General features: G+C 38.7%; 1 protein-coding gene across 9 annotated transcripts in view; it reads left to right on the top strand.

The window, feature by feature from the left end:
- RASAL2 (RAS protein activator like 2) overlaps positions 1-26166 on the top strand; it is a 362955-nt gene that overhangs the window by 293336 nt on the left and 43453 nt on the right. For all 9 annotated transcript variants that reach the window (XM_043567728.1, XM_043567732.1, XM_043567733.1 and 6 more), the window contains 4 exons: positions 921-1030; positions 21270-21423; positions 23197-23295; positions 24068-24622. In XM_043567728.1, the coding sequence (XP_043423663.1) occupies positions 921-1030; positions 21270-21423; positions 23197-23295; positions 24068-24622 (918 nt within the window). The remainder of the gene's footprint in view (positions 1-920; positions 1031-21269; positions 21424-23196; positions 23296-24067; positions 24623-26166) is intronic.

Here is a 26166-nt window from a genome sequence, read left to right on the forward strand (position 1 = left end):
ATTGTTTAGTAGGTGCTAAGACTAGGAAAATATTCAAGGAGCTCTAGATAGTTTGGTGAAAGTGGCAGGAGGGAGGCAGTGGTCAAAAACTATAAAATGCTTTGTTCTCCTGAAGTCTAGATGTTTCAACGGTTTCATAAATGACATTTCATTTATGAAATATTTCACATTTCATTTTAAGATAGTTTACCTACATTTGAAACTTAAGTTTACGAATAACATATTCAAGGTGACATAGACCAAACTTTAACAACTTTTGAGACCACCAACGTATTACCTTGTACTAATTACATAACTCTTTTTTTTTGGGGGGGGGGGGGGTTGAGTGCTTTATTTTTGGTTTTGGAGGTTTTTTTGGCAGCTCTTAGTATAAAGCTTCTTCTCTTCTCACTATCAGCATATTCTTTAAAATTCCTTTAATGTCCTAAGTACCTTCTCACCTCAGGGCTCTTGCATATGCTATTCTCGTTTCCTGTTTTCTCTTAATTTAGTTCAGGAAATTAATTACCAGATGCCTTTTCTATTGAATTGCCTCATAGAAAGGAGTATATTTTTCTGTTACCTTGTTTTGTTTTTAAAAATCTGTTATCAAAATTAGATGTTTCTCTACCATAGCTGGTATAGAAACCAAGAGACAAGAAGTTAAGTGTTATCAAAAAGTTCAATTATCCCAATTATCCTAGAAGAAAAAAAAATTTGTCCCATTACCAGGTAGTTTCAAGCAACTATTATTTATAAATTAAAAAATTAAAAGCTGGATTATTTTTTTGGTCTCCATTATAAAATGGGCATTTTGTAAGGCATTAAATTTTTTTGGTCTCCATTATAACATTCTTTTCAAAAGCAGTACAAAGCAGTAAGAAGACAGCCAGGCACTATTATGGTTTTCTCTCCCATCACCTTCTGCCTTTTCGTTCTAGGGGTTCTTCAGCAAGCGCCTGAAAGGCTCCATCAAGAGGACCAAAAGCCAATCAAAGCTTGACAGAAACACGAGCTTTCGGCTTCCATCCCTTCGTAACACAGATGACAGGTAGGAAGTTAACTTGCTTGAAGCAGGAAAAGCAGTGTGGTTTTTTTGTTTTTAAATGGAAAAAGCAGTTCTACAGTGGGTTTTGATAAGGCATTTTTGGCCTTCTCTAACTTTACATCAATGACAATTGGAAAGATCTAATACTACAATTGACTCATTGTGTCTGCAGGGTTTTTTTGTTTGTTGTTTTTTGTTTCTTTGTTTTTTGTCTTGCTCATATTGAGGCAATTTACAAAGTGTTGACTCAAATGCCCAGCCAGTTTAAGAATCTTATAATATTGGAAATTAAGAACGAATTGAAATGCTGTTTCTGTAGAATCAAACTCTAGTGGTTGGAGATGTATCTTTCTTTTGTAAAATGACGGACGATAGGGATGATGATGGTGACAGTAGCAAACATGTTCTGAGCCCTGAACCAGCCACTTTATATACATTATCTTGTTCAATCTTTATAGTAACCCTGTAAGATATTCTTATCACCACTTTGTAGATGAAGAATCTGAGGCACAGAGAGATTAAGTAATCTTGCCCAAGGTCATAGAGCTCAGTAAAAAGCAAAAATGGTATTTGAACTTGAGCAATTTGGCTCAAGTCCGTGCTGTTCCCTGCTGCATTGTTCTTTGTGTACAGCACATGGAACCAGTTGTCTTGGTTTGCAGTCACACCTAGAAGACCTGAATGAAAAGGAATATTTTGATTCTTAGGACTGTCAGCTTGAGTAACCCTCAAATGCGCATAGCTCACTAGGGACAACAACCTTCTAAAATCATTGAATGTGAGGGGCACCTGGGTGGCTCAGTCGGTTAAGCGGCCGACTTCGGCTCAGGTCATGATCTCACGGTCCGTGAGTTCGAGCCCGCGTCGGGCTCTGTGCTGACAGCTCAGAGCCTGGAGCCCGTTTCAGATTCTGTCTGTCTGTCTCTCTCTCTCTCTCTCTCTCTCTCTCTCTCACCCTCCCCTGTTCATGCTCTGTCTCTCTCTGTCTCAAAAATAAATAAACGTTAAAAAAAGAATTAGAAATAAATAAATAAATAAATAAATAAATAAATAAATAAAATCATTGAATGTGCGCCAGGGCACATTGTTCAAAATTTAGGAAATGGTGCCTGCTGTATCCTGACACATCACCACCATCACTAACATTTATCGAATGCCTACTACGTGCCAAGCATTTTTAATGTAGTTTCTCATGTAATATAACCTTAGATACTTTTATTATCCTCATAAGGCAAAAGAGATTGAGAAACTTGCCCAAGGTCACACAGCTAGTAAGGAGTGGAGTATGTCTGCCTTTTGTATTTGATACTCTTAATGTATACTGGGTTTTTTTTCCTTTCACTAAGTCCATTATTTTCAGTTACCCACATTACAAATAAAGATTACAGTCTCTGTAATGGCAGATTATAGATTTACCAGGCAGAAAATTACTCTTCTTTTTTATAGATGAAGTAAGTTGTCCCCCATCCTGACTTGATGACAGACTACTGCTATATCAGCTCTTCTTATCCCCGAACCCCTTTAGAGTTACTCTGTGAAATTTGCAACTCTGTCCAATTTACTGTGTAATTGCATTGTTAATCATCTCCTTCACACCTCTTTGTTTTAAGGTAACCAAAAAAAAGCTGATTTTTACTTTTCCTATTTTTTTCTTCCTATTATTTTACAACTTCCATCATTCTAAGAATTAAAAACGTTTTCTAAATAAGTCTCGAGAAAATGGAGTGACTTTTTTTTTTTTTTCAGAATATTGGCTTCTAAGAACAGTGATGTCGTGCGGCCTCTAAAATACCCCCCATCCAGTAGCCACTGCCTTAAACTCTGCAGCATTATGCATATACATGGGAGATGAGAGATTTTTTTATAGGCGCACTTTATTTTGTAAACTTGCACTAAATTTCACTTTAATTTCACAGTGTTCCCTCCCATTCCATTTTGCTTTAGGTAACCTAAAAGAATGCTTGGGTTGAGTTACTAAGAGATTGTATTCTCCTAAAGTCTCTGATTCTGCTGTTATACAGCTAGTGTACTTCAGCCTTTCCAGTGACCTAAATCCATCATGTGGGCCTGCCTCGCTGTCCTGCTTCAGTCAGTGGTAGTATCTTTGTGTCTCAAATACAGCATAATAAAAAGGTGCTCATTAATCTCAAATATTTGTATTTTTCAAATCCACTTGAATTATAAAAGTTTCCCAAACAGAAATTTTTCAAAAACTTTATTTTTCCCATACAGTGATATACTCACTAGAGTTTGGATGTATCACAGTTTAAGAAAAAAACAAAAACAGGCTCTTTTGTCTTCAGATCATCTGGAGATGCAGGTAAATACAACTGAGGTACCAGATATTATCTTTTCACTTCTCCTATGAGTTCTTTGAATTGGTGCCCTTATAGGTGTGACCAAAGATTCTTTCAAAGACCCTGGTTTTCTTGGGTTGTGTTCATCAATTGCCAAAGTCCGGCCATTTCATTCAAAATGGTATATAGTGTCTAAATCTCAGTAGCAGAGCATTTCTGTTCTTATATCAAATCCATAGAAACTCTAGGCAAACCTAGTAACCAGCCCTTTTTTTCAGTTTTTAAATTGTGCAGTAAAATACATGTCTTTGTTTTAAAAAGTGTTAGTAGGGCCGCCTGGGTGGCGCAGTCGGCTGAGCGTCCGACTTCAGCCAGGTCACGATCTCGCGGTCCGTGAGTTCGAGCCCCGCGTCAGGCTCTGGGCTGATGGCTCAGAGCCTGGAGCCTGTTTCCGATTCTGTGTCTCCCTCTCTCTCTGCCCCTCCCCCGTTCATGCTCTGTTTCTCTCTGTCCCAAAAATAAATAAACGTTAAAAAAAAATAAAATAAATAAAAATAAATAAAAAGTGTTAGTACATAAATACAGATCAAAAAGCTGAAGTCGCCCTTCACCTTCCCCAGCGCCCCCTATAAATAACCTCATTAACAGTTTGTATATTTTCAAACCACTTTAAAAATCCATACACATGGAGCACCTGGGTAGCTCAGTCAGTTGGGCATTCAGCTCCTGATTTCGGCTCAGGTCATGGTCTCGCGGTTCATGGGTTCCGGCCCCATGTGGGGCTGACAGTGCAGAGTCCGCTGGGGCTTTTCTCTCTCCTCCTCTCTCACTCTGCCCCACTCCCACTCATGTGTGCTTGCTCTCTTTCTCTCTCTTTCTTTCTTTCTCTCTCTTTCTCTCTCTCTCTCTCTCTCTCTCTCAAATAAACTTTAAAAAATTTTTTAAAAATACATATGTATGTTTTACTTATTTTCATATGCGATGGGATCATATTACACATTTTTTTGTGACTAACTTTTCAGTATATTTTGGACAAATTTTATGTCAGTACGTGTAAATCTACATTATTTTAACAGCCGTCTTCTTCGTATGCTAGTTTTTTTGTAACATATTTCACTTCTGTGTGGATATTTTAACTGTTTCCCTCCGTGGGGCACAAAATAGAGATGTAATGGACATCTTTGAACATACACGTTTTTTATCCTTATGTGATTAAGTCAGATTTCTGAAGTAGAACTACCGGGTAGAGTAGATGCATGTGATCAAATTGCCCTTCAAAAAGCTATAGCAATTATCATTTCCACCAACAGATTAGGATTACTTTTGTCTTTTAAACAACATTGTACATTGAGTCGATATGATGGAATAAATAGCAATCAAAAACACCTACATGGTATTTACAATGTGCTAAGACCCTGTTCTAAGCATTTTACATAAGCTAACTCATTTGATCATCACAGCCATCCCATGAGGTAGTTACTGTAATGACTTCATTTTGAAGATGAGAAAACTGAGGCACAGAGAAATTACGAAATTGCACAAGGTTAGAAAATGGCAGAACTATGTTTCGAATCCAAGAAGTCTGTCTCTAGAGTCCACAGTCTTAAACTTTATGCTATACTGCTTCTCAAAAAAAAGTGAGTGAAGGGGGATGTAGTTTTTTGTTTTGTGTCTGCCTAATGTCTAATAAGTTGAATGAATATCTTTTCACTTATTCTATGACTTGTTTACTTATTGCTTTGCTCATTTTTCTGCTGCACTATTTTGTCCTGGGTTTTGTTTTTTTTTGTTTTGTTTTTTGTTTTTTGTTTTTTTTGCTAGGGATCATAAGCCACTATTACGCATGTTGCTAAAATTTTTCCTCTGGTCTGTTTCTTATCTTTTAAAAATCATGTCCCTAAATTATATAGAAGTTTTAGATCTTCATTTGGTCTGACATGCCCATCTTTTTCTTTATGGCTTACCTGGCCAAATTTGACCAGAACACTGAAAAAGCCAGGGATCTGTTTCTCATTACATTTCTCATTACGATGCTGTGCAAATCACTTTATCTCTCCACCCCCCTTTCAAAAGGAAGAGAGATTCTATCTACAGGTATCAGAGAATAATGTAGTAGTGATCAAGATATGTGGAATTCTTCAAGGTTTTTGATTACCACAAAACTTATCTGTACTCATAGCATTTTAAGAAGATAAAATTATTCTCATGAGGTCTAAGTTACTACTTTGAGATGGCAGAGACACCGTTTTTAAATGAGTTTTCCTACATATGACAAGTAAGCTTTTCTGTGTAAAATACCATAGAGTATCTTAACATGCAGACTTGATTGATCTAAAAGATCCTCATGGCCCCAGGCTCATCTCGCCAATGATCTACTGGTTACAAACACTGCTGTAAGGCTGTGGTCGAATTTGGTATCAGTGTTGCTTTTTGGATCAATTTCTAATAATCCTTAAACTAAGAATTTCCTTTGTGAAGTTGTGGGGCACAGGTATAAAAAGTGAAGCTTTGACAATATTTCTAAAAACTAAATTTCTTCTTTTTTTTAATGTTTATTCTCAGGGGAGAGAGAGAGAAAGAGAGAGAGAAAACACAAGTGGGGGAGGGGCACAGAGAGAGGGAGACAGAGAATCTGAAGCAGGCTCCAGGCTCTAAGCTGTCAGCATAGAAGTCTAACACAGGGCTTGAACTCTGGAACCAGGAGATCATGTCCTGAGCTGAAATCAGACGCTTAGCCAACTGAGCCATCCAGGTGTCCCTAAAAACCAAATCTCTTGGTATATAGTAACATCCATGATATGTGACCGTTAGGTACACATTAGAAAGCTGTGTGCTACAAAGGAATGTAGAGATCTAAAGACATGGCAGGGCACCTGGGTGGCGCAGTCGGTTAAGCGTCCGACTGCAGCCAGGTCACGATCTCGCGGTCCGTGAGTTCGAGCCCCGCGTCGGGCTCTGGGCTGATGGCCCAGAGCCTGGAGCCTGTTTCCGATTCTGTGTCTCCCTCTCTCTCTGCCCCTCCCCCGTTCATGCTCTGTCTCTCTCTGTCCCAAAAATAAATAAACGTTGAAAAAAAATTTTTTTTTAAAGACATGGCCCCCAACCTCAGGAAAGTCCAGTAAAAGAAGTAAAATATCCAGGAGGAAATGGTACAGGTGAGGTGAGACTACTTCTGCTGGATATTCAGGAACGACTTTACAGGGCAGTGGCCTATGAGTGGAACACGTATAATTTGAACTTAGACACAGGGAGAGAGCTTTTCTCAGAATGGAAATAATGAGCAAAAGCAGACAGTAGGAAATTATGGAGCTTGAAGAGAAATATTGAATAGTTGATGGTGTGTAAATTGGAAAGGAAGGAAATAAGATTGGACAGGTAAAATTCCAGTTTTGAAGTTGGTAGGTAAAAAGCTGCTGGCTTTTTTGTCTTAAAAATTATTCACTATAAGAAACAGAAACAGGAATTCCATCTTTGATGGGACAAGGAGAAAACAGTGACAGGTGACTTAAAATTCGGGGAAGACCAGGTGTAGTTGCCGACAGAATGAAATCCTAAAATTGTATCACTTAGGATTCAGATCAGCTCGTAGTTAACAGATACTCAAAATAGTAATGGCTTAAATGGGTGAAATTACTTCTTCCTCACCTAAAAGAATCTGAAGGTGGGCCGTCCAGGGCTAAGGGACCAGGGCTGTTCGTGAGCTTTTTCCTCTGCCATCCCCAGGGTCTTCAAGGCTCTCTTTATGGGTACATTGTAGCTACTGAAGCTTCAGCCATAGCATCCATGTTTTAGGCATCATAAAAGGGCACCTGTCTTCCAGCTAAGTTAATACCCTTTAAAGCAGTTTTCCTGAAATCCCATCCAGTGACTTCTGTTTGTGTCTCATTGCCATCTCTTTCTGCAAGAGAGGCTGAGAAATGTTATACCTGATACATCGTTGTCCCCCAAAATGCAAGAGTCTGTTATTCAGGAAGGGGGGAGAAATAGACATCAGGAAAACCGTCTCTAACAAAAGAAGGAGACTGATTTACTCACCCGCCTCCAGAAGTCTGGAATGATTCAGCTCTCACCCAGCTCTAGAAGGCCAACAGTCAGGCTTACATTTATCACATAGCAAATGTGAGAAACTGAACCAATCCAGGTAAAAAAAAAAAAAAAAAAAAAAAAAAAAAAAAAGCCTGCAGATAACAACATTTGTGTTCCCCTATTACAAGCCTCTCTGATAATTCCACTCATAAGTATATCCAGGAAAAATGAAAACATATGCCACCACAAAAACTTGTACATGGAGGGTTCGTGGCAACATTATTTATAATAGCCATAAAGTGGTAATGACCCAAATGTCCATCAACTGATGAATGAATTGTATACAAAACATGATGTATCCATACAATGCGTTACTGTTTACCCTTGAACTCAACACAGGAGTTAGGTGTGCTTACCACCTCCCCCCAACCTTGCACAGTTGAAAATCCATATATAATTTTTGACTCCCCCAAAACTTAACTGCTAATAGCCTACTGTTGGTCAGATTTCTTATTGGTAACATAAACAGTCAATTAACGTATTTTGTATGTTGCATATATCATATACTCTATTCTTACAATAAAGTAAATTAGAAAAAAGAAAATGTTAAAATCCTAAGGAAGAGACAGTATATTTACAGTCCTGTACTATAAATGTATTTACTGTATTTACTTAAAAAAAATCCACTTATAAGTGGACCTGCATAATTCAAACCTGGGTTGTTCAAGGGCCAAATGGATTATTCAATCATAAAAAGGAATGACGTACTGGTACATGCTACAACATGGATAAATCTTGAAAACCTTATGCTGAGTAAAAAAGACCATCACAAAAGACCATGTATTGTAGGATTCCATTTATGAAATGCCCAGAATAAGCAAATCTATGGAGATAGTAGATTAGTGGTTGCCAGAGGCTAGGGATATATATAATATGGGGGAAGGGATGAATGAGGAATGACCACTGATGGACGTGAGGCTTCTTTTTGGAGTGATGAAAGTGTTTTAAGTGTAGATTATGGTGATAATTGCATAAATCTGAATATACTGAAAACTATATACGTTAAATGATAGATTTTATGGTATGTGAATCATATCTCAATAAAGATGTTAAATTATCAAAAAAAGAAAAAAGAAAAAATAGCAGCTGACCAGGAAATACTCTACGGTGAACCTCATTAGTCTATCAGCTCCATCCCAGTGTGCAAAGCTGCCATTATGCTGTTCAGTGCTTTGCTATTAAATATAAACATCACCGAGAATCTCCAGATATTGGAGGAAAGTCTCCAACATGAAAGAGAGCAAAACAAACAAATAGGAGGGAGAAAAAAAATAACCCAGAAGAAACAGAACAGAGCCTGTTCTGCACAGAGCCAAAAACACCTTTAAAGCATAATGTTTTCAAAAGATAAGAGTGTACATCTATGAAACATTAACAAGACGTTGTAAGAAAAGGAATATCAAAGGAACAAGAAAGAGAGCTTGGAAATTAAAAATATAGAATCTCAAGTCAAGTCACTCTCCCAGAAAGTGGGACAGAAATTGAGAAAATCAACCCAGAAGATGCTAGTAAAAGAGAACATAGAAAATTTTGGGGGGAGGAAATTGTTAAAGAAACAACACAAGAAAATTTCTCAAAACCAGAAAACATAAATGTCCAGGTGGGGTACCTGGGTGGCTCAGTCGGTTGAGCGTCCTGCTCTGGGTTTCAGTTCAGGTCATGATCTCCCAGTTTTGTGGGTTTGAGCCCAGTGTCTGGCCCTGCAGCAGCAGCATGGAGCCCGCCTGAGATTCTGTCTCTCTCTCCCTCTCTCCATGCCCCTCCCCTGCTCACACTGTCTCCGTCACTCTCAAACACATTTAAAAAAAATGTTTTTGCACAAGCATTAATGTGCAGGTTACAAAGACCACCAAATTTGCAGCACAGTGAATAAAAAAAGATAAGAGACCCCCCCCCCAACACACACACACGCACGCGCGCGCGCACACACACACAATTCACATCATCAAGAAATATCAGATCACCAAGACTTAAAAAATCTTAAAAGCTTCTGGAAAGAAAAAATAGGTTACATGAAGAGGAGGAGTGGGTGGATTGCATTGTATTTCTCAATAGAAATGTTGAAAACCAGAAGTCAGTGGAGAAAGGTCTTCAAAATTCTGAGTGGAAATTATTCTCAACCTAACATTCCATATACAGGGAAGTCCTTGAATGTCGTACTGAGGGGTTTGGATTTTATTGTATAAGCACTGGGGAGCCTTTAAACATTTTTGAGCAAGGAAGTGACCTAATTGTGCTATGTACAGATTAATCCAGGAATGGAATTTCAAATGACTTGGTTTGCAGAGACTAAGTTTGGGAAACCAGTTAGCAAAAAGCTATTGTAAGAAGTAATGGAGGCTGTAAGGAGGATAGTGACACTGGGAACGAAGAGGCAAAGACACGACGGGAGGAGCATTTTAGCGGCAAAATCAATAGGATGTCACAAAGTCATCATAGTTCCAAAGCCATCTAATCAGATAAAAGCCAGTAAAGTGATTTCCTAGAATCAATATTGGCAACATTTTCAAATTAAAGCCATGTCATGTGGGAGGGTGTTGGGACAGGAGAAGACTGATATTTATACCTTTCGCATGCATTTTAGAAAGTTTAAAAAAGTGGAAAATGCTGAAGAATAGTGGTCATGCTGCCTTGTCAGGCGTTGCAGGGCTCTGAGTGCCCACCGGGCTGCCACCCTCGCTCTGAAAGGGCTGCTTACATTGACCAGTCTTGAGGTAAAGATACACACATGGAGAAGAATTTTCCTAACCCCTCCAAACATCCCTCAAATGAAAACTTTCGCAGTAATGTCCTCAATTCTGAGGCTCACTGACAAAGCGAGGTTTTAAAGCAGACTGCTTGTTCATTTTCAGGAGATAGCTAAAAGCTGAGCGTGGTGTTCATTTGTAGGGGGGACTTTGGAACAATATGCTGAGCTTCTTGAGTCTCTCCTTTTTAGAACCATTTTTTTTTTTAACTTTTTACTTTGAATTTATATACTCACCAGAAATTGTAAAAATAGTATATGGAGTTTTACAAACCCTTCCCCCCAGCTTTCCCCAATAGCAATATCTTATAACTGTACCATAATATCAAAACCAGATCGTTGATCTTGGTACAATACTATTAAGTGGACTACAGACTTCATTTAGTTTTCACCAGTTTTTATACGCACTCATTTGTGTGTGTTTACAGTTCTTTGCAATTTAATCCTACGTATAGATTTGTGTAATCACCACCACAGTCAAGATACAGAATTGTTTCATTACCAGAAAAGAACTCCCTCTGGTACCTTTTTACAGTCATAGCCGCCTCCCCACACCCATCCCTGCCCTCTAGCAACCACTAATTTGTTTTCCAGCTCTATAGTTTTGCTATTTCAAGAATGTTATATAAATGGAATCATATAGCATATAACCAATTAAGATTGCCTTTTTTTTAGTGCATAGAATGCCCTTGAAGTCCGTCCAAGTTGTTGCATCCAGCAGTAGTTTGTTCCTTGTTATTGCTGAGTAGTATTCCATCGTATGGATGTACCAGAGTTCATGGGCGCATTCACCCACTGAAGAACATTTAGGTACGCATGAAGAAAAGCCACGTATGCATAAGTTTTCACTGGTGTAAATGCACAAGACTACAATTGCTGGGTGGGATGGTAAGCCCATGTTTAAGTATATGTGAAACTGCCAAACTATTTTCCAGGGTGTCTGTAACCGTTTTACACTCCCAGCAGCAATGTTTACAGGGTTGTTTACGTCCCAAGAGATTTTCACCTGCGTTTCCTTCTAGAAGTGTTAATGATTTTTAGCTTTTATATTTAGGTTGCTAATCCATTTATTTAATCTTTGGTTGCTTTAAATAGAAGGTCTTGACTCAGAACTTGTGTTCAGTCCCAGATACTAATCAGAACTTCATACTTCTCCCAGCCAAGCCGGTTACAGGGAGTCTGCCTTCCTTTGGAGAAGGAAATATTATAAATTACTTACTTCTCTCCTCATCTGCTCTTCTCTTCCAGCTTATTTACCATGGTTTTAGGTGCCCTCCAGGCTCTGGGCAACAGGAGACAGGAAGGCAAAGGGGGCTAAGAAAGTTCTAGTACTATCTTAACCTTCCATAATGCTGTCTGAGCCTGGCCAGTGTTCAAAGCTGACTGCTCCGTCATGGGGTACTTGGGGGAATTCTTCACAGGTGTCTTGTCTTTGAGTCGCTCTTGCCTATGGTTTCCTTGAGGTTAGCAGGTACTTGTCTATCTTAGGTGTTGCCTAGAACTCCTTTCAGAACTTTGAGGAGGGAATTCTTGTTCTTCTGGTCTCTTCACCCTTCCAGTCCTCTGGTCCGCACGAAACATCCATACATCCTTTGCCCTGACAGACCTCTAGGAGCGCAGGCTAATCCAAAAGCATCAGCCCTCTTGGGTTCTGCCACCAACGGCTAGTCATTTCTCATCATCTAGATGTCCCAGATGGAATCAAACGCCACCCTGTATGCATCGACTACCCTTGTGGGAGGCAGGGTGATGAGCCTCACAGCTTTCTCCAAAAATTCTCTCTTGCAAAATCCCTTCCCTTCTCCTTACTCTGACCACTTTTTATAGTCTTGTTCTGAGAGGATCAAGGTCATAGAACTGGTTCCAAAACATTTCCTTTGTAAAGTTCTACAGTTTGTCTGGTATTTGACTTCAGCGTACAGATCTGTTTTATGTCTGTGTCTCAATTGAAACCTCAATTCTAATATCTCATCACATGTATATGATACTTTTATTCATCTGTGGTCTTTGGCCTAACACACAAAGTGCAACATGGCCCTGTCCATACCTGACTCTCAGCATTGTCTCCTACCACTCCAATGAAAAGTGTGTCGTTTACTTACCATACTGTTATGTATTTCTGTGCTTTTGATCTTGCCGCCCTCTCTATCCCAAATACCATTTCCTGTTCCTACACCCTGTCCTTTGTCATAACTCAGAACATGTTCTAATTCATACTCATGCCAACAGCACCCAAATCAGGAATCCTACGCCTTTGGACTTCTTTGCCCTGTTCTTCCCATATATCATCCTAAACTAGGCACCTACCCCATGTACCCACTAATGGCCAAACTTATGGGACTGTTATAGGACTACTACTTTCTACTGTATTTATCTTTTCATATTTCTGCTTAGTGCAGCAGCCTGGAAACTCCTCAAGAGTACAAACATCCTTTGTGCCCTCTTCCCCCAGCACAGTGCCTGTCTTATTAAGGAACTTAATGTTTGCTGGCCTGAAACCGAAGAGTCCAAACAAATTGTAGATGATAGGAGAAGAATAATCTTTTTCAATATGGTATACTTGGAGAGATGACAGTTCCTCAGAAACGACTGGATTTCAGGTTGTTAATTAATAAGTCTAGCTGTAGATTATGGTTTCTCTTACCAGTGTTTACTGCTGTGGGCCAATTAAGGATCCCTTAGTTTTATGAACTAAAATCCAATCCAATTGTATCATGATAGCATTTTAAAATTCATTAGAATGCTTCTATTAAAAAAGAAAAGTTGTTTGTGTATATTTTTTCCTTCTGTCTTCATATTCTTCCAGCAAACAATATTTTGAAGACTAACTGTCTTGATCTCAGCCAAATGAATACTTTACATTAGATGAATTCATCACTGTGAAAAAGCCCCATGTCGGCAATGATAGCCCCATTTGTACGGTGCTGTAGTCTGTGAGATGTTTGTGCAATCATAGGTGATTACATTTGATTCTCAATAACTGTATGAGGTATAGGAAGAGAAATCATTATCCACATTTTACAAATGAGGTAACTAATTTCAGAAAGAATGAACTATTTGTTCCACTTCACATGTAGCTAGGGAGTGATTTGAAGTGACATAAATATATAGAGCTTTTGGCTCCTAGTTGAGTGCCTTTTCCATTATACTCTCTGTTGCACGTGTCCATAGGAATCCTAACTTGCTGAGGAAATGATTGAGAGAGAAGGAAAAATGAAAGGTAAAAATCACACATACACGCATACACACAAACATACTCAAAAGAATAGCTTTTAATAAAAGTAAAATAGCACCCAGTGATAACAAATGTGTCAGTTTGTGGTCATAATATTTCCACAATTTGTTGAAATAAAAAGCTAGCTCCCTGGGGTGCCTGGGTGGCTCAGTCAGTTAAACGTCTGACTCTTAGGTTTCGGCTCACAGTTCATGAGTTCGAGCCCCATGCCAGGCTTGACATTGACAGCGCAGAGCCTGCTTGGGATTCTCTCTCCCTCTCTCTCTGCCCCTCCACAGCTTGTTTTCTCTCTCTCTCTCTCTCTCTGAAAAAGTAAATAAACATTAAAAAAAAAATCCAGCTCCTTTATAGTCCTTTCATCTCCGTCCCACCCATTTATTTTTGAGAGAGACAGAGTGCGGGCGGCAGAGGGACAGAGAGACAGGGAGACACAGAATCCAAAGCAGGCTCCAGGCTCCGAGCTGTCAGCACAGAGCCCGATGCAGGGCTGGAACCCACGAGCCGTGAGATCATGACCTGAGCCAAAAAGTTGGATGCTCAACCGATTGAACTACCCAGGCGTACTAATACAGCTGGCTTTCTTATGATCTTGGAATTGAAGAATCCTTTGTAAGCATAAACTGGGAGGACTAATTATAAATATGACAGGAAGAGTACGAATTTACTTAACATACAAAGTGCCACTTGTGTATTCAGAGAAAAAGTTTAGGAACGCGAAATAGCAGTTTGTAACTCACAGAAAAGAGAATTGAGATTGCCAGTAGACATTAAAATGTCTCAATCTCGTAATTAAAGAAGTGCGTGCAAGGGCAGTGATGAAGTGCCATTCCTCACCAGTTATCCTGGCAAAAGTTTTCGAAGTTCAACCCTATCCCATTTTGGTGATAGGGTAGAGAAACACGCACCTCTGGTAGGAGTTTACGTTGATGCCATGTTTTCTGTAGCATAATTTACCAGCATCAAAATTTTAAATGTGTGTGTTCTCTGATCTAGCAGTTTCACATCTGGAAATTTAAGCCATAAGTACATGCACATGTGCATAAAGATATGTCTACTAAGATAACTTTTTGAAACTGGGTGGTAGTCAGAGAAAAAGAAAGAAAAGAAGAAAAAACTTACCTGATCATCAGGGACTACTGATCTACCATAGGTCCATGTAAGGGAATTTCGTATGGTTAGTAACAAGAGGCAAATTATATCTATGTGTTCCAATATGGCCAGAAGTCCAAAATACACTCTTAAGGAAAAAAAAGTATGGTAGAATCCCATTTGTGTGTGTGCGTGTATGTGTGTATACACATATATGTGTGTATGTGTAATGTACATGTATACATTTGGTTGTCTTTGTATAAAAATTTTTAGAAGGGGTCACAAAAATTATTAATATTTTATTATAGTTTATTATTATTGTCAATTGTTAGTATTTTCTACTGGAGATTGAGGAAGGTACCTATATTTATATTCTTCACCCTCTATCCTTCTGAGCTTTTGGAATTTATTACCATTTATTTCTTCATTGTTTAAGGGGAAGAAAATGATTAATTAGAAAAAAAAAAACCTTCAACCTCATGTCTCCCTCTGGCTATTTCCTGTTGCCGCCTCTCCACCGTTAGACTTCACCAGTTAGTCTCCACTCTCTCACGTCCCATTCATTATCACGGCAATCTCATTTTTGTCCTCATGGCTGAAATCACTCTTACCGAAGTCTCAATTATCTCTCAGTCCATATATCCAGTGGCTACTATTAATATTTTAACACACCGATCTGCAGTAATGGACAGTCCACCCTTCTTGGGAGCTCTCTTCCCTGGGCTTTTATGATGCTTGACTCTTCCGGTTTTCCTTCAGTCTTTTAAATTCTTCAGTCTCTTTTGTCAGTTTTATAGATTTAGGTGTTCACATACCTTGAGTTATTTTCTCAGGACCTTTTCTTGATCTGCATGTTGTCTTGCAGTAGTCACAGTGTGTCAGTCCAGTCAGGCTGCCAGAACAGAACACCGTAGACTAGGCAGTTTCTAAGAAACAAATTTATTTCTCACAGTTCTGGAGGCTGGGAAGTTCGAGATCAACCCTCTGGCAGATTCAGTGTCCGGTGAGGACCTGCTTTCTGATTCAAAAGTCCCAACTTTTCACTGCATCCTCATGTGGGGGAATGGGCTGTGGATCTGTCCTGGGTCTATTTCATAAGGTTATAAATCCATTCATGAGGGCTCCGCCTTCATTATGTAATCACCTCCCAAAGGTCACACCTCCAAACACTATCACCCTAGAGTTTATCATTTCAACATAAATTTGGGGGGAGATCGCAAACATTCAGTCTGTAGCAAACATCTAGTCTCATAGAAACCTGAAGCTTGTAGAAAACACCCAGTGCTCAACACAACAAGCGCCCTCCTTAGTATCCATCACCTGTTTAACACCCCCCCCCCAACTCACCCATTTCCCCTCTGGTAACCATCATTTCTCTATAGTTAAGAATCTGTTTTAGGGTTTGCCTCTCTCTTTTTCCCCATGTTCATCTGTTTCTTAAATTCCACATATGAGTGAAATGATACAGTATTTGTCTTTCTCTGACTGACTTATTTTGCTTAGCATAATACACTCTAGCTCCATCTATGTTATTGCAAATGACAGGATTTCATTCTTCTTATGGCTGAGTAATATTCCATTGTATATATATACCACATGTTCTTTATCTACTCATCAATCGATGGATATTTAGACTCTTTCCATAATTTGGCTATTGTTGATAATGCTGCTATAAACATTGGGGTGCATATATCCCTTCAAATCAGTATTTTTGTATCCTTTGGATAAATACCTAGTAGTGCCATTGCTGGATTGGAGGGTAGTTCTATTTTTAACTTTTTGGGGAATCTCTATTCTCTTTTCCAGAGTGGCTGCACCAGTTTGCATTCCCACCAACCGTGTAAGAGGGTTCCCCTTTCTCTGGATCATTTCTTGGGGTTTTAAAAATTCGATATAGTTGTGCTTATATTTAATTTAATTAGCACTAGTAGATCTTATTCCATTTGCAATTTAAGGACAAAAAAAAAAGTAACATGTATATGTTACCAACGGCACAATTTTTGTTAAAGAGATTGTTCCTAGTGTTTGTCATATTAGACGCTGGTTGAGTTTCCTGCCCTCCTAAACATGTTTTAATATTTATAATCTTGTCTTCCTTTGGTGCCTTCTTTCATTGCATGTATACATGTCTATGTACCAAAATAGGTTGAATGTCATTTTTGTCTATGATAATAAACTTCCTTACCACGAGTTGGTTAATTTAAATGACAGCTCAGGCTGACAAATATCCTATTTTACCATTAGCAATTGGGCTCATTAGACCATCCTGTTTAGAGGCTGAGAGCAGGGAGAGGAAAGACCAGCAATATATGTTACGTGTCCATAAATAGCTTTTTGCATGAGTGGTTGTGTGGTATACTTTTTAAAGCTAACATAAAAATCAGGGAGTAATTGAAGCAGTAAGGACTGGCTTTAATTGCAGCAGATAAACCAGTACAGCTGGTGCCATCAGGGTTCTCAGGAAGGACAATTTTTTGAGCCCACAAGTAGAAATTCTGGTGAGTGAGTTCTAATGTCTTTGTTGTTGCTGCTGTTGTTTAATCCAGGGAAGGAAACCTTTAAAATTATAGTACAGGAAAAGGTCTGCTCTTTCCAAAGATCTACCAGGTTGAAAAACAGTAAAATGCAGGGAACAAGTAAAGCAATGTTTTTCCCAAAGTGAGATCTGAGCTGCAATTTTAAAAAGCTTATTGGACCCTATGCACATGTGTTGGTAGAGTCCTGGGATACTGAATTTTGTTCTCAAACAGGGTAAAGTGCCTTAGGAGCACATACTGGTGAATGCAAGCGTGTATGGCCGCACCCACCCTATGGCTGAGCTATTTCTTCAAGAATTCAGCGAAGCAGTCTGGAATCATAACTGCCAAGCCCAGCAGAAATTCACCTGCACTGGAGTGCAGGATTTTGTGTGGCAATAAGCATTTTTAATTAAAAGTTTCCGGGATGATTTGGAACTGAATCTGTAAACACGTGGCAGATTTGAGCTAGCACATCCAAGCACCAATAGCACTTCGGGGGAAATACGGCTTTTAAAAGAATTTGAATGGTGAAGCTGAGAAAAATCCAGCTGTGTTTTACTTAACATCGCACTAATCAGAGTTCTTTGACTCCTTTTTTTTCCCATCCGTGTATCCAGTGGTGTGGGTATTGGCTCCCGGTCCCCCAACCATCACTTTTGTCTTTTAAAGGCTGATTTTAGGTAGGGCTGTGGGTTACAGCACTGGAAGGCTCAGTCGCTGTGGTGAGAAATGGAAAGCTTGTCTTACCTTGTAGTTTATCTCTTAAATAGGTCAGAAGCAGCAGGTAACCTTCATCAGCAAAGCAATTAGATTTTTAACCCTTACCTATTACGTTGCTAGAGGCCTTGGAATTTACATAGAAATCAAGGTGGTCTGCTGGCCTTACAATAAAATGTAAAGAATATGGTATTCCTTAATTGGAAGTAAAATTGCTTCTGGAAAGCGGTTTCCCAATTAAGCCAGGAAACAATTATATTGGCACCCTGAATTATTCTTGCATAATGTTTGGGATGGTGGGGGTTGGAGTTAGAGGTGCAGGTGCTGAGAAGAGAACGCTGTCTAGGAGTCAAGGGATTCACAAGGTCCAATTTCAAGGCTAGGTTCCTTGGTGAAGGTCATTGGCAGACTGGACTGGAAAAAACTGTTTTAAACTCATATTATTCTCTCAATAAATCCACATTCTACTTAACATTAGAAAAGTAAACTGTAGTGCCATACAGACAGAGCTGGTAAAACTCTCTAGTAAGCAGATCTAAGCAAAATCAATTCACATGAAGGTACGGGAGGAAGTAAACACGATTTAGAGGGGACTTGAGTTCCTAATGCTGTTACACAGAAATATTTGCCCAGATAATACCTCTCCCCAACCTCAAGCCATTCCCAGGCTGCTTGACCTTCCTGTTTACTGTAATCCTGCTTCCCTGGGAATTCTCTCTTCTCAGAGATACTTTTTCCCAATACAGGAAGGGCTTGTTTATTTATTGAGTAGTAATGTAGAGCATGCTAGTGACTTTGGTGTTCACTTCATGGGTGTGTGGGTGTGCACACACGTACATACATGCTGAACAATAGGGGATTCTGAACTAAGTATTAATGATGAAATTTCAATAAGTAGGAGGAGTTTTGAATTCTAATTCCAGACGTCTTGGTTGTAATATCTGTTGATGGCTGCATTTGGAAGTTAAACCTGGGTTTCGAAATGAAATCCGTTTAGCATTGGAAATACAGTGAATAGGAATTTCATCCAATTTTCTCTTTTAAAAAAAAACGGTGTAATCCAGATAAGTTAATATAAGATAATACCTAGGAACATTAAACTAGGGTGAACACTGCAAAGGAAATAGAACAGAGGTGCGAGGAAGGTTGTGCTTGCAAGGCGGGATGTAGCAAATGCCTTCTGCTGAGGGCAGGGAATCACAGAGAAGCAAGCTAAAGCTGAGATTCGCCCCTGAGTTAAGAGATTCTCCTCCGCCCCCACAGTTGCCTATGGTTTTTTTCCTACAGCTTTTGACTTTGAGAAACTGTTAATGGAAATGAGCAGGGACGTTGCTGTTCCTTCCTTTCTGTCTTAAGATGGTCATATTCGCAGAGCGAGCTCCTGAGTCCTTCAAACCACAGCCTCTCCCTGCTGCCTCCCAGCCCTACTCTCCGGATAGGTGGAGCACCATGGCAACAGGCCCAGCCTGGAGCCCAGAACCTTGTTTGTGTTACCTGAGGGGCCGGATGCAGCCTGAGCAAGAGAAGAAGGAATATTACCTATCCTGCTGCCTGTTCGGGAAGATGACTTCTTGTTCCCTTGTTTGTGTTTCTGTTCTACTTCTGTTGGAGCCCTGAAAGCCTTGACACTTGGAAAGCGTTTATCCAGAGATGTTATCAGTAACAGAAGGCAGCAGGGAACCTCTCTCCTGTTGGTTCTTGTCTTCTAAACGAAGACACAGTTCAGAAAGTGACTTGCTACACCGTGACACGTAGCCCCGCTATGATTTGGGGTTGCACTACCAGGTGGCTGTACAATTGCTTCATGTAGGTAGGCGTTTATTTTGTTTAAAATAAAATTCGTTTATGTTTTAGAGTATTTTCCTTGAGAGCTTTCAAAATAAAAGCGAGCCTTTTGTCATACCGCCTTCTATTTAAAATATACCTTAATCTCTCCTATCGGGAGGCTCATTCCCAGAGCATGAGAGACTGTTCCCTTCCAAACAACTTCTCCTGGGAAAAATGGGCTGGGATTACTGTTTTATACGTGTTTTTAAAAAACGTTACAGTATCCTGTTAATCGGCTCCCTATGAAATGTACTGGGAATGGTTATACGGTAACTCTATTAAAATAAATTTTTTTAGCCTTCAGTTATATATAGTTGATGGCTGTGTTTGTAGTATATAAGTTATTGTTTTATCCAATAGAACAAAAGGAAATAAATGTTACCTTGTTGTATTTTTATGTACAAAACAGTAAGTGGCATTTGTCCCTTTTGTACGTGTTTTGTGTACGTTTTATCAATGGGAAATATAAATATTGACTTTTTGACCTTAGAAAGGCTGCTGAGTATCAGAGCACATGTGTTTCTTTATAAACATTAAATGGCAGTTGTTATTTTTTTTTTTATGTGTGTGGACCTAAGAATGGACTCAAATTCTTACTGCTTAGGATGATTCTTACTATATGGAGTTTGATTAAACAATGTTAGAATAATGTTAACATAGCCATTTCAAGGAAATAAATAAAGCTCCTTATTTACTGTTTTACAAAAACAAATGTCTTTACACAGGCATTTCTTTTTGACTGGGTTACTTCTGCTTAAATATATGTATTTGGTTCTGGGTGTTTTAGTCAATAAATTCTGTAATTATTGAGTAAAACTGCTTGGCTTTCCAGTTCTGGATCCAAGAATATTTCGCTTTTATTGCTTGACTTCATTAATTCTTCCAAAGAGAAGGCAGCAAGGGACTAGCTACTGTCATGGCCAGAATCATTCACAGCATTCGTCTTTAAACAACCAAGAAACAGAATCAGCCAGGATGCCTGAATGGTGTTGACAAAGATTCGTTCTTCTATATGAGTGTTTGAACATTTCTTTTGAGGGTGGGAGGTTTCTTCAAGGCATTTTATTCTTTATTCATGTTTATACAGTAAAGCATGGATATGACCAAATGCTTGCCAGAAAAGAATTCCATATTGAGATGGAAATCAGATCTTTTGAAAGGCAGGGTCTTGTGCTGAAAAGTTTGGCTTTGACTGTGTATGAGTGTGTTTATTCTGCCAAAGCAGCAAGAAACAGAATGAGGATTCAGCCACTACTGTTTTGTCAAGGATAGAAGAGGTTCAAGCTATAGCCTGGAAAAAAAAAAAAAAAAAAAAAAAAGAAAAGAAAGAAAAGAAATGAAACATGTCTTTTGATAATACTTTTGCATGAAAAAAGAATACATAAGCCAGTTGAGTAGTATGTATTTCTCCAAGACAGGCATGAGAATAAAAACAACGTGGGTAGTGGAGCTTCTTGAACTCCCTCGATAATGGTATAAAATTACAGTATGTTTTTGTGCTTTATTGAAAAACAAGTGTGTATGTGTGTGCACACCCAAATGTATATGTGGCTGATATGTGCCATGCGAATATGGTTACTATTATTGTGGATTAACTGTCCATTTGCTGCTTATTTATTTTTCCCTTAAGCATTTATGCATTCGTTTTCAGCCTCCCATGCATTCATCTTTCATTTTCCTGTTGGCCATGTAGTACGCTATCTAAAATATCTTTTCCTACTTTTAGGGCTCGTGGTCTGCCTAAACTAAAAGAGTCACGTTCCCATGAGTCCTTGCTGAGCCCTTGCAGTGCAGTAGAGTGTCTGGATCTTGGCAGAGGAGAGCCCGTGTCAGTGAAACCACTCCATAGTAGCATCCTTGGACAAGATTTCTGCTTTGAGGTAAAAAGCATAGAAAGAAGGAAGAGTGATTAAACACCAAACGGATTTTCTCTCCAGTAATTTTGTGATTTCATTACTATGGTATTGATGATTTGATCATCATTAAGTGACTCTCAGTTGCTGAAAATTACCTACTTAGAGGAAAAAGGTTGGGAATCTATTAATCTAATTACATTGGTCATTAAAGTTATTAATTATGGCTTCTCATTCCTTTTGGCCTAGTCTGCCTTCAAAATAAATGTGATCTTAGTATATTCTTGGCAGAGGTCACAAGCCTAACAATAACTAAGCTAGTATTTTAATTTTTCAGTCTTTGATAAAGATATCTATCACCCAGCATGTTATCTTTCTCCTAAAAATTTAAGCCCCCAACTTTAGTGATTCTTTGAGGAGATTGACCAAGACCATAATTTTCTGACCATAATATGGTTGGTTTGAGATGTGAGACTATGTCTTATTTATTTTTATAATCCCCTGCATATAGCCCAGTCCCTGGCACATTGCAGGTGCCTAAATTCTTGAATGGATAAATTAATTGCCCTTCACCAGCAAATTATGACTATCACTTTTTATAAGGTAATTTGTCCCTCCCAAACTAAATGTAAACTCCCTCCTAAACTAAACTATTGGCCATTTCCAATTTAAAATTTAAAACTCTGTGTGTGTGTGTGTGTGTGTGTGTGTGTGTGTGTGTGTGTATATAATTGTTAGGGTTATGATTTGATTAATTAACATGAACTTACTAAGTAACTAGTGATGAATCTTATGATAGATGGCATGGAAGTTGAAAGGTGTTTGATTCCTGTTCTTTTGGACCTGCCCTAGCCCAACGAAATATAATGCAAGCCAAATATGTAATCCAAAATTTTATTAAACCCAAATATCATCGTTTTAACATGTCACTAATATAAAATTATCAATAAGCTTTTTTACATCTTTTTTTTTTTAAGTTAAGTCTTCAAAAGCTGATGTGTATTATACATTGACAGTACATCTCATTTTGGACCAGCTACATTTCAGGTGCTCACTAGCTACCATATTGAACAGTACACATAATCTGATCTGATTTCACTGGGTTATAACCTCAGATTGAGTTAATATGTGAGCACACTTCAACAATTTGAACAGGTCATTTATTGGTGTTCTTTTTTACAGAAGTCAGTTGAATTTTTTTGTATTTGTGGAACTCAGTTCAACAGGCTGTACACCAGGCCCAGTGTTAGGTGCTGAGGTATAAAGGTAGCATAGTTCATTTTTAAAGGAAAATGATAACAGTGGTCAGTAAGAAATGGGTTCCAAAGACAGTAATTCAACAGTGCTGACTCTTTTTACTTTCACTTAGGACCCGTTTTGTAATATTATAGTGAAGGCAGTCCTGAGAGATTTGACAAGCTGTTTTAGAGGCTCTCTTGTGTTTTCAGCTATTGTTTTGTTAACTCACTCAGAATCGAGCATATTTGTTTACAAGTGTTGAAGATGTGGCCCGAAGGTTTTTCATTTTGACATTTCTGAACTGAAGGCCAGTTTTAAGTTCCTGACCTAAATTCTCAATGGCCTTTGTTCTCCTACCTGGAAATGCATATGTATGCTACCCACATACGAGAACAAAAAGCAGGTGTAGAATATAGACATCGCAGAACTACCAAATATCATTTCTGTTTTCTGAATTATGATTTGGGTTCATAGCATATTCCTAAACTTTTAAATGATACAATGATGAAAACACAGCCCGCAAGCCCTGTGTTTCCTTTTCTCTAATCTTTTATGTTGAAGGTTACCTACTTAAGTGGAAGTAAATGCTTCAGCTGTAACTCCGCTTCAGAGAGAGATAAGTGGATGGAAAATCTTCGTAGGACAGTTCAACCAAATAAGGTAATAGTGGCTTTGAGTGTCTAAAAATGTATAACTCTGTAATCAGTAAGTTGATAGAAGGTAAATGCAGCAATCATACCTTAATTTTTATAGTGCTTTTAAAGCACATTTACTTTTACGCATGTTATACTCGAAATAATCTTATTGCAGATATTATTGTGATTTTACCAATATGGGTAAGAAGACTCCGAAGTTGGGGCGCTTGGGTGGCTCAGTCGGTTAAGTGTCTGATTTCGGCTCAGGTCATGATCTCACTATTCGTGAGTTCAAGCCGCACGTCGGGCTTTGTGCTGACATCAGAGCCTGGAGCCTGCTTCAGATTCTGTGTCTCCCTCTCTCTCTGCCCCATCCCCTCTCATGCTCTGTCTCTCTCTCTCTCTCAAAAATAAATAAACATTAAAAAAAAAAAAGACTCTGAAGTTATGTGACATGCCCATGTCCAAAGCTGTGCACGACAGAAATGGGACTAGAACACTAGTTTCCGAACTGCCTCTTTTTTTATTTGCAGAAACTAGGCCAGTTACCACTAGGCTGGCTATATTAGAACTTACATGATATTTTTTTAACCCAAGTAAATTGAGCACATAAGGCTAAGATTCTGATATCTTCTTGTTTAGAGTTTGCTATTATCCTGAACAAAGAGATAGCAATCCCTTTCATTATTTAATGACCACCCTTAATAAAGTATATAGTCAGTATCACCTCCTGTAAAGGAAAATGTTGTTCTTCTGGGATTTCAGCTTTCAAACTCAAACTCGTTATTTTTTTATAGGACAATTGCAGACGAGCTGAAAATGTTCTTCGTTTATGGATCATTGAAGCCAAGGACCTTGCCCCTAAAAAGAAATATTTCTGTGAACTGTGCCTTGATGATACCCTCTTTGCTCGTACAACCAGCAAGACCAAAGCAGATAATATTTTCTGGGGTGAACATTTTGAATTCTACAGCCTTCCACCTCTTCATAGCATCACAGTTCACATTTATAAAGATGTGGAAAAAAAGAAAAAAAAAGACAAGAATAATTACGTCGGGCTAGTCAACATTCCCACTGCCAGTGTGACTGGTCGCCAGTTTGTAGAAAAGTGGTACCCAGTGAGTACCCCTACGCCCAACAAAGGAAAGACAGGCGGACCTTCTATTCGGATTAAATCGCGGTTCCAAACTATCACCATTCTGCCTATGGAGCAATACAAAGAATTTGCAGAATTTGTCACCAGCAACTACACCATGCTGTGTTCTGTCCTTGAACCAGTAATTAGTGTGAGAAATAAAGAGGAGTTGGCTTGTGCCTTAGTGCACATTCTTCAAAGTACCGGCAGAGCCAAGGTAAGTGGAAAAGGAGGGTTACATTACCCAAAATCTCTTCCCTACATTTTATGAACAAATAACCATACTATGTTTGGTATAGAGATCCAAATTGGAGAAGTATGCTTTGCTATCAGTAAAAAAAATTAAAAAATAAAAAAGTAGGAAGGAAACCTATTAGTAGTTGTCACATGCAGAAAAGATGGGGATTGTAAAACAAAGAAGTAACATGGAGACACCAACAGATATTTATTTAAAATCCATTTGCGCGAAACATAGATACCAGGGCTAGCTCCTTATTATCTGACAGAACAAATGGTAGAATTGGTGTGCTAATCTCACAGTGTGTTCAAGATTATCTTTAGTTCCAGAGTGTGCTGTATGATGGTTTTGCTTCTCACTATATATATTTTTTAATGTTTATTTATTTTTGAGAGAGAGAGGTACAAAGTGCGAGCGAGGAAGAGGCAGAGAGAGAGGGAGACACAGGATCCGAAGCAGGCTCCAGGCTCTGAGCTGTCAGAACAGACCCTGACGTGGGGCTCAAACTCATGAATTGCGAGATCGTGACCTAAGCCAAAGTCAGATGCTTAACCAACTGAGCCACCCAGGCACCCCACCTAACTATGTTTTAAGTTAAGATTAACTGATGACTCTATTCCCTAGTCACAGAAGTAGGAATTCCAGAAGCATAGTGGGCATCAGCAAGAGTCTCCATGGAATTAAAATCCCTTGGTATTTCCAAGGGATATTATTTAACTGGTAGCTGTTTGATGACAGTTTTTTTTTTTTAATATGAAATTTATTGTCAAATTGGTTTCCATACAACACCCAGTGCTCATCCCAATAGGTGCCCTCCTCAATGCCCATCACCCACCCTCCCCTCCCTACCACCCCCATCAACCCTCAGTTTATTCTCAGCTTTTAAGAGTCTCTTATGGTTTGGCTCTCTCCCTCTCTAACTTTTTTTTTTTTCCTTTCCCTCCCCCATGGTCTTCTGTTAAGTTTCTCAGGATCCGCATAAGAGTAAGAACATATGGTATCTGTCGTTCTCTGTATGACTTATTTCACTTAGCCTAACACTCTCCAGTTCTATCCACGTTGCTACAAAAGGTCATATTTCATTCTCTCTCATTGCCAAGTAGTATTCCATGTTTTATGATAGTTTTATCTAACTTCATCCTGGATAGAAGAAAAAATTGAGGAAGATGGAAAAAAAAAGGAATATACTAATTATATGAAGAAACCCACCCAACTGATAGACTCTGCGATCAGCCTGAACTATGATAATTACCATCTCTATGAGCCATATCCACTAGCCTGAGTCTCCATTATGTTGTATGCAAATGGATTATGGTAAAACCGTATTTTAGATGTAGAAGATTTCACAGCTAGAATAATTTATTTAGAACCAAACAATAAAATTAAATGCTTTTAAGATTTCTTGATATAAATCAGAATATATCCATATATCCAATTAATAGTCCCTTATCTAACTGCCTTCCTACTGATTATCATTTTTGTAGTTGAATTTTGTGATAATAATTTTAAGTTTTCTAGTGTTA

This window comes from Prionailurus bengalensis, chromosome E4 (genome assembly GCF_016509475.1).
Source record: "Prionailurus bengalensis isolate Pbe53 chromosome E4, Fcat_Pben_1.1_paternal_pri, whole genome shotgun sequence".
Taxonomy (NCBI): Eukaryota; Metazoa; Chordata; class Mammalia; order Carnivora; family Felidae; genus Prionailurus; species Prionailurus bengalensis.